General features: G+C 33.9%; 1 protein-coding gene across 1 annotated transcript in view; it reads left to right on the top strand.

Annotated features, from left to right (window-relative positions):
- The first annotated feature begins 573 nt into the window (after nucleotides 1-573).
- LOC106136174 (hemicentin-1) overlaps nucleotides 574-10,142 on the top strand; it is a 66,788-nt gene continuing 57,219 nt past the window's right edge. Inside the window, exon 1 of the mRNA XM_013336636.2 lies at nucleotides 574-667. Coding sequence (XP_013192090.2) covers nucleotides 577-667 — 91 coding nt within the window. The 5' untranslated portion in view covers nucleotides 574-576. The remainder of the gene's footprint in view (nucleotides 668-10,142) is intronic.

The raw sequence follows: 10,142 nt of genomic DNA, 5'->3' as shown, positions 1-10,142 counted from the left end.
CAAACTAGTGCTTAGCTGCGTAAACCGTACATCACTTTGAGATTGGGGCTTCCCTTTATGTACAGGATATACTTGCAACTTCAACAAATATAATGTATTATTTATCGATACGATTTTTCATTCAATAAGTAAAATGAACAAACGGAAAAAAATCACATCATTAAACGATAAATTCAATCCCTTAAAATTAATCCGAACAACATCATTCAATAAGACTTTGTTTGGAAACTCCCTGATGCAGATAATTTCTAATTTCCAGCTTCTTTCGCCGTTCTTCCATATTTTCCAAACAATAAAGAGGGAATCGGATTACAATATTAAAGTGGAATTGCCGGCCTAAAAACGTCAACCCCGTTGTTACAAAGAAAATAAATCGACTAAGACTCGTTTCAAAGGCCGGAATATTTTAAAAAAAGAACAAGAAAATGCTGACTTGTCCGTTGACAAATTTAAAATTAAAAAGCAAACTTTGGCGGGCGTTGTCGTGACGTAACATCATATGAAAATGAATACAGTGTAAAGTTTTACAGTGCAACTGTGTATTATGTCATAATGTAATAAGTAGTAGTGTTAAAAATGTGGTATGTAAAGTGGATTCGGCTGATTGTGATGCTGGCGGCGTGCTGGGCACAAGAGGGCGAGTGGAGCGAGGATGCTGAAGATCTTGGTAAGTTCGCATATATTTTAATTTTAATAAGTTTCCCAAATTCTTTTAAATTTAACTACTTACCTACACAATATTAACTAAGGCGTAAATATACCTGAAAATCGAAAAATACTCGTGATTACGGAAAATCTATTTAGATATTTTTATAGTTATTTATTTATATTTCCAGTGTTCTTACAAAAACGATTCAGGATTTCATTTAGGTAGTATTAGGAATTTGTATTAAGTATAAACTATAAAAATAAAATATTACATCTGTTATATTTATGGCCAAATATACATTACATGTTCTCAAATACTTCTGCTATCCTTCGCGGAAGAAAGACTTAAGTTTAAAATTATGATAAACAATGCAAATGTTCAAATTACTTGAATATTTGATAGGAGACATAACTTGTATAACACCATTAGTCAGATTAAACCATCTATACGTTGCATATTAGGTCTGGTCAAATTTTCACATCAATCCACATGAATTCCGTGACTGACTCACGTTAACTTACTGTTCCATAACACGTAACAATAATCTGGAAAAATATGTTCCAACACTCAAAGAAATGGGTCGTTTGATCAAAGTCATTACGGTAATCTAATAGCAATTTGATCAATGACGTTTTTACAGACATGACAAACGCCTTTTAAATATAGGGATCGGTCGCTTACAAAATCATTTTATGTATCTAATACATTATGATGAAACAGGGTTAATAGCGATACATCTATTTTTTACAAAGCCATTACCGCACCTCGCCATGAATCGTGGAGGCGATCAGATGAAACAAATCGAACAAACTCAAGTGGGAATCGCGTTGAACCCATTAAATGCGATTGCTTGTCGAAAATGAAAATGGCTAGATATATTTTCGTTTGTTCGACGCGTCGGTTATTCCGTTTTTGTCTGATTTCCATGCAATGCTCCGGGGACCCGGCACGCAACAAATGGCCCGCTTTGATTGCGTCAAATAGTTTTATTGTTGATATTTAAAATGGAGCTTTGTGTGATATTGTGCAAGTTATGGAAATGAGATTTTTGAAAATCTGGTTTTAATCAAACATTTTTAGATTGTCTTTCCTCTATTAACAACAATATTTTACGCAGGGTGCAAGCACGTAATATTTATAATTATCTTTTCATACTATAAAATATGAATGGGAAAAGCTTTCATGATCATCTTATCCGAAACCGACGAGATTGCTTGAAGAGAGTTATGAATGTGGATGAAATAAAAGAAGTATGGAGGGATCGTGGCATGTAGAAATATGTAGCACTGCCCACCCCGTTATTTATATGAGGCGTGATTTATGTATGTATCTTTGCTTACCAAATATTTCATTAAAAGAGTCTTCTTTCTTTGCCGGGTTAATATTATAGTAAGAATTTCTATGCTGTGGTGATACGTGACTCCGTAAGTCACTTTACGGGCTGCTATATTAACGCTTAATATGGTTTTCTTCAAGGAATTGTACTCGGACCTCCAATTTAAATTTTCATGCCTAAAAAGTATCCGCACACATGTGCAAAAGTAAATATCTTTGTCCCATATCTTTTAATATGCAGAAACTAGAAACCGGAAACGATCAAGCCAGATTATTCATTCGAATGCCTACAAAAGGAACAAAAAGAGGGACCCAATTAAAAAGTGTTCATGCATGGGTAGTTCTATTCGCTTCAATTTTATTGGAACGATTAATTTTATTGCGAAAATTTCTGGACAGCGGAACGAATGAGCAGAACGAGAGATATGTGGCTCCAATGCGTTTTTGTCAAAGAATATAAAGTGCATAGAAAGATAGGTAGCCGATCATAAAAACTTAATAGGTATCATAGCAGATAATAAGGTAAGAGTAAAAGGAAGTCTAAGTTGTATGCTGATGACCTAGACGGGCGAAATTCTATCAAATCAGTGATTTTCTGATCACCGATGATCTTACTTAAAAAGATTAATGATTGTAAATGAAACAAAAGTTATGTTCAATGATCGTGGAAAGAAGTAGTGTCTTCCTAAGAAAAGGAGAGACTGCACCTTTATTTCCTCTTCAGAAAGGCGTGATCATGACTAGATTATGTGAAAAGAAGTAGAAACTTCCCACAATGCATTTAAAAAACATCACTTTAATGCTATCAAAGGTGTATGTCAAAGACGTTACTGTGACTTATTTTTTGATAATAGTTAGATTGTACTTTAAAAATTCTATGTATCAGACATTTCAAAAACTAACCTGTATAAACAGACTATACAAAAATAAAATCATTGAGATGGGTTGCTATTACTACATATGTTTTTAAATATGCAATTATTTTAATTAACTCTGTGTATATTTGGCAAGCATAAAATTTGCATATAAGTTTATTTGTATTTCTGTATGTTTTAAACTATGGGTCATTCGTGGAAACGGTACTTAAATAGCATATAGCCGACAAAATAACGTTTTGGCAATTTCAGTGAATCGTCGAGACATAAATGGCTTTTTCAAGTTATTCAATTTTACTCCTAAAAATGAATTCGCGGGCTCTAAATCTATTACGATTCTCTCTGATTGAAATTCTATTACAAATAATAGCAAACAAATATGTATATTAATAGATATGAATAAAACTTGAATAAAAAAGACGCTTAGGAAGTTAAAATGCATACCTTCTACTATATTCCGTTACCAGACGGTAACGGAACAGAAAACAAAGCGTGTGCTAGCTCATTTCAAGCAGATTAAAAATTCAATAAGAAACTCATATAAACTTAGGAGAGACTGTTGGCTTTATCTATCTCTTAAGTATAAAGAAGCTATATATTTATGAATATATGTACTTAATATAAATTCTCTTCCACTTGACATCGGGTATCGAGGCCCGCCCTAAGTGTAAACCGATGCTCTCAAAAGAAATTTAAGTTGTTCTCGTGTTTTTATTACTCTTTCACGCAAATTTTACTGCACGCATTATTATGAAATTTTGTACACGTGTTGAATAAAACCTGGAGTAACTTTTTATTTTATATTATAAATTTCCACGGGAGCGGAATCCTGTTGTGCAGCTAATTATTTATCATATGAGTTCATATAAAATGTACAATGGAGTGTCACTTACGTACTTTCGATATTTTATGATTTTGTGGCGACGGGATGGATGGTTTGTTCAGTACCAAATCTAATCAAAGAGCGTGGAACGAGAAAGAGCATTTTGGCTATCGTATACGTGATGAATAAATGAAATTTTGATGTAATTGGAAACGGTGATGACTGAGTACACATCACCGCTGTAAGGGGAGCTGTTGTAATAAAAGGGAAAGGGCATTGACTTGAGCGTAAGGTAATGAAAGGGTCTTTTCGTTCAGTGATAAAATGATCGCTCAATCCTTTATCTGTTACCTCTAACTGATTATATATTGGCATTGTGTATTATAAAAACAATATATTTATTGCTCTCCAAAATCTAAATATTACTTTATTTGCTATGAAAAGGGTTATAAGAACGATTGTGAGAGACGAATGATTGAACTAAGCAGAGCCTGTATCTCAGTACACCAGCCTCTCCCCACAGTATCTATTAAAATTCTGTGCTAATAATATAAAAATTTGAACTACATTGACGTTATACTACCTCTCAAAGGTAACATGGGCTATTATTTTTTCTGTATTTTATCATGAGAGTGAAGCCATAGGCTAGGTCTAGTGTAAAACAACCTCATTATGATGCTTAAGGATGACTGTGAAGAATTAAAAATAATCATGTACCAAACCAAGAAAAGTTTAGAGTAACTGAATCAGTATAAAGTTGAAACTATGAACAATTAAAATTTATCATGTTTGTCCCTTACGAGGTATATTTTTTAAGCATAAAGAAATAAAAAATGTGGTTGATGCAATTTTAGCTGCGGCCAAGTGCAAGTCACCATCACATTTTTTTTTTCATAATTTATATGTTTATCTCAGAAATATGTGGACGGATTTTGTTCCTGTTAGATATATTGGAAAGAGGGTTTTCTGAGGCATTCTATGAATGTTACCCGTGTGAATCCGGGGCGGGTAGTTTGAAACATAACAAAAGAATAGAGATACTCTTATTTCCAAGTTGGCTAAAAAGGCACTATAAATAACGTGGGTAGGTGCCTTCTCATATTTCAACAAGAACCGACAACCTAATACAAATAAAGGCTCTTGTTACATTGTTACATGATAATAAATATCTTTCACAAAACAAAATACCTACACTAAGTTATTTCCTTGTCCATTTTCCTTCTGGCACATAAGCTATCTTATGGCTGATTGACCCGGAAGCCTTAGCACAAATTGTTTCTGTAATATACTTCTTTTTTGGGCTACTCATTTTTTCTTATAAATAGTATCTGGGTAAAGGTTTGTTCCGCGTGATTTCCAGTAATTCACAATAGAACCACTCTTTCAATTGGATATCGTAAAAGGTGACTTAATGAATATGCATAACATCCATCTAGTGTAGCGTAGTTTTTACCATGACCCAATATGGGTGGGATGGGATAAGGTTACGCAGGAAATACAGGAGTCGCTTCATGTAAAAATATAACTTCCCCAATCCAAGGTCATGGTCATGGCTCATGGGTTATCTATATAGCAGTGGGGATTTAATCAAGATTGCACCAGGAGAAAGTTGATGATATTGGTACAATTATTTATATTTTGTAAAGAGCCTTATAATACCTATAATTAGTGACTTTCATTAAAACAAGATACACACCTAATTAAAGTAATACGCCCGCCAATAAAACGTATTAGGCAGCATGATAAAGCCATAATCACTTCGAGTTAATTAAGCCCAGGTAAACAACCCGTCAGCAATAAATCATACCATAGCCACGGCACAAAACACTTACGACATAGAAATAATGCAACATACTTCATCGTTTTAACACGTATATAAAATTAATATGCACCATCTTTACCTAAGTCGTCAGTAAATTGTTGCTTATAAGTAAATAAATATCATTATTCAGTTTGACTCGAATGGAGACGTCGTTTTTTAATAACATTCACTATACGAATGTCTAATATATGTAATTTGAACTCAATTGATGACGATGCTTGCGATGCTTTTTGACGTGTCCTTTTTTACTTTGTATACTGCAGGTTACCGCAAGGCTTGACTTACCTGTTAAAATTACATAAGTAATAACAGAGCTTTACTTCTAATCTATTTATAATTTGTGTTGAGTTTCAGAAATACATGCTTAGTAAATTTGAGCAACTATTTGGATATCACCTGCGAATTCACACATACTATCGAATTGCTCGTTAGTTGAGGTTTCGCCATTTTTTTCTCGATTCACATTACTAGCATAATATGTATACTAGCTTTTTCCTGCAAATGAAAGCGTAAACTTAAATCTCCGTATATTTCCCGTTCGTTCCAGTGGGAATTTCGAGAATTACTCCCTCGATTTGCAGATTTTTCTCATTTTATTGTCTGAATGACAATAAAACATGAAGCCCTAAAAAAATATCTATATTACTTTGTATTGCTTGATTGGTTTAATTATACTGATTTTACTGTTGCATTTAAATCAAGAAAAACAATTTTATGTATGGTTTTTGTTTCCAAATGATAAATAAATTTAATCATGAAACTAGCTCACATACACTTTTATATAAAAAGTTTAATAGCGGTTCAAACTAGTTGGCCCTAGTTTATGCAGTTGGATATGGTTAGTTCCAGCTGAGTATTATATCCCATTATATGGTATATTTTACTTTTGGTAGATATTATGGTGGTCTAGTCTGGTCTTAAACGATATTGTTTTATGTAAAAAATTTAAATTAAACCAATAACTGTTACTGTTTTTTTAAATGAAGCAAATCACATTCTATATTTATTAGCTTTTACCCGGGTTTTGCTCGTTGATTTAAAGAAGAAAAAACCTGTGTTTCGCTTCGGCTAATAATAATCTAAGTAATACAAATTTCATCAAAACGCAACGTCTTGACCATGAAATTAGATGCGCGATTCCGGGGCTAAGTCTGACTTAATCTAGTTTCTTTTTCTATGTAAAACGTTTTATGTTACCATATCACAAATTATGCCATGAAACCATATTTTATCATTAACGCTTACTCATTTGTTCGACCCATACGTCAAAAACAAGGTCCAAAGGGAACACATCAAGTAGGTCAACTCAAGACGTGTCTCCAAAATAATTTTATTAATATTACCCCGGCAGTGCTGTCACGCGCGGAACCGCAGCCCGTATATCTTCAGAGTTAGGGAAAAAATATGATATATTGAGAGAACGAAAAGCGTAAGAGCTTTCCTTAGCTTCCGTCCGTCGTTTTAGCGCCTTTTTAGTGTCCTTAAAACCTCCCAGTGAATGAAGGTACCGATGGAAATAATACTTTGATGGATTGATGTTTGCGGGATGAAGTGGAATATAAGTAAGATTACATGATGGTTATTATGAATGATTATTTTAAATCCCAAACATTTCATATACTTAGTAAGAAGACAAAAGCTTTTTTTATCGAAAACGTCAATGTTATACTTTAATTCCTTAAAATCAAGTCTTCATCCCTTACAGGATAGACAGAGCCAAAAGTCTCTCAAAAACTGAAAAGTCACGTTTAGCTGCATGGCTTTATGATGGAGAGATTCACATAATAAAAAATAGCTGGCCCAAGAAAATATCCTAAGTTTATAATCCAAATTTCAATGTAACACAAATTCTATTATATTTTCAGCATAGTACGAATAAAGCCACCGATCAATTGCACAGTTTGAATGACCGGACGCACCATTCCCGACCACAGCACTCCATAAAACTGTGATTGGTGACTGAGTGAGGCATACCAGCGGTCGGGAACTCATTGCGAACGTTAACAAAACATTAAACATTGAGGTTGAATGATATTTCTCTGGGGAGGTTGATTGTTCACGATCAAAACATGTATAACCGTGTTGTAATTTAATCCCAAGTTTATAAGCTTTTAGGCGACAGGCTAGCAACCTGTCACTATTTGAATCTCAATTCTATGAGTGAGCCAAGCAGCTGAACGTGGCCTGTCAGTCTTTTTAGGACTGTTGGTTCTGTCTACCTTGCATATATATATGTTTGTATGTATGTAATTTAATCCGACTGATGTAGACTAAATTAAATAACTCACATAAACACATAGGGCACATGAAATACTAACCCTTTTTGCGAAGCCTTACATATAGGTAATTAGTTCAGTTCAGATAGAGCTAGAGTACTTGTATGCTTAAAGCAGGTATTTGGCTACTCTACTAATTCAAAACAGTGAATCGCCTATAAATTTAGAAAATATAATATTGGCATCGAAAATTGAATCCGTTATTGATCTAATGTAAAAAAGATAGGTAAAAACGTTTAGTTGTACAGTAAGCGATATGTATACAATATATTTACATCTTCGTTACGCCTTCGCTACCAAAGTTACTTTTCGATGATGGCTTGATAAAAAGTCTTTCTGAAATCAATGATATAGCTTTGCTATTGACATTTTCTTACTAATAATTAAGCCGGACTTAGTAAATTACCTCACGTAGACAATTACAGCGACCCACGGTCGTATGCCGTGACGCGCGGTCACTATTCACCATATTCGGCTATATAATGAGTGGTGTGTTCGTTAGTAGTCGGCGACACGACACAATCTTAGCATTAGGCCATGAAACCAGCAACTGGGGTAATTATCTTTTTTTTCATTACTATTTTTATTCTACTATGAAATGTCTTCTTCTATGACACGGCGAAAATGAAGGTTATGAAGTCTTTTACTATTATCCTTGTTTGAGTAAGTCAGGTTTTTACACTAAAATACTCTCATCTGAACTCCGTAATTTTTGTAAGGGAATACGAATTTATACGTATATTGGATCATTGTTTTCGAGTGGCCTAGATGAAGTGTGTTTATTTTTATTAGAGCGTTAATGTTCGAGCGGTTATGTTGATCAGTTTTTTAATAAAACACTAGTTAAAATCCTACCCCAGCCATGCACCAATGACTCTTATTCTACAATCGTGGTCCTATGTTCATACTGGGCTTTTCAATGTAGAGAACTTCAGCTCTCAAGAGTTTTCCAAAGAGGCTAAAGCCGGAAGTTGAAATATAAATGCACGTTAATACCAGGGTATATTTATTAACACTATCGTGTCGACAGTTTCGTGGCCCTCAAATTTCGGCAAGTAGGCCGCTATTACAGGGAACCCTCAATCTAATATTATTTATATTTCCGATTTATGCGTGACATAAGACGTCAAAATTGTATTGTAAATTAATTCTTTCAGGTATTTTTTTCGCCATATTTTTATTTTTACATTAGGTTTTTTCTTAAATATATTTTTTTTAATCTGTATCACAACCTAACTTGCCTTTTTTCATCCCTAAAAAAATTCATACCTACATTTCTGATATAGTTCATATATCCGAAATACCAAGATATCGTGGATCTCTTATATATTGTTTTCAGAAACTCATCATACATAGAATTTAACAAATAAATAGGTACAAAAAACCCCAAGCAAATGGCTGAGAAAATTTTGACCATTGCTAATGATACATAAGTTAATCTTCCGTACCTCAAATTAATTTGACGAAACGTTGGAGTAGAAAAGAAAATTAAATATTTCCTATGAATATAAAAGAAACGCGGTGACATCGAAATAAAGGCGGGCCCGATTTAGAATTTCATTTTTCCCTTATCTTAATGCGAGTAGGCGTTTTGTGTCGTGACTATACTGCGCTGGATTTTGTTTCGCTTTTACTTTCATTGCCCTTTTCACACGGAAAGTTAAGCGAATGTATGGCACGAAATGATTGTACTTAGCTTACATTGCTGTCCTCCATATATTATTACTAGACGACTCTCGCGTCTAACGAAATCGCCATTCCCGCGCGAATTTCGGGAAATCCTCTATTAATTCACTCTCTCTTTAGGTCTCTAGGCCCAGCGATTTAATCTGTCAGTCAGTCAATCAATAACGGAATAGCAATAAATTAATCTGTTATCTCAATATGTCCTCGCCTGAGCCTTTTACAATTCATAAACGTTAACCTGTTACATAATTTAAGATGACTAAATTTACGTTAATTAACAGCGTAATTTTGATCAGATTGATCTGATCATATTACCATCATATTAAATGAAAAATTAACACTGACTGTATCATAGCAAATTGATAGCCGAATGGCATCGAGACAGCAATCCATCTTTATTACAGTCTACGGGACTCTACGGGAGTAAATTGAAAATTCTTCCTAAGTATGACTGATGATACACATTACTTGCCCTCAACGCGGTGACAGTTTCCCCCGTAAAGAAAAGAGGATTATTCCTTGCTGTGAAGGAAACGAAACGTTTTCATATTACGCCTATTTTTATTCATACTCCCTTTATCGCCTAAGGAAAACAGGCTGAAAATCATAACCGTGTTATTCAGTTACAGAATTGTGCACTTTGATATTCTTGATGTTTTTTATTATTATATATCTT

The sequence above is a fragment of the Amyelois transitella genome, chromosome 18 (genome assembly GCF_032362555.1).
Source record: "Amyelois transitella isolate CPQ chromosome 18, ilAmyTran1.1, whole genome shotgun sequence".
NCBI classification, from domain to species: domain Eukaryota; kingdom Metazoa; phylum Arthropoda; class Insecta; order Lepidoptera; family Pyralidae; genus Amyelois; species Amyelois transitella.
Note: the sequence above shows the minus strand (reverse complement) of the source record. Positions and strands in the feature narration are given on the sequence as shown.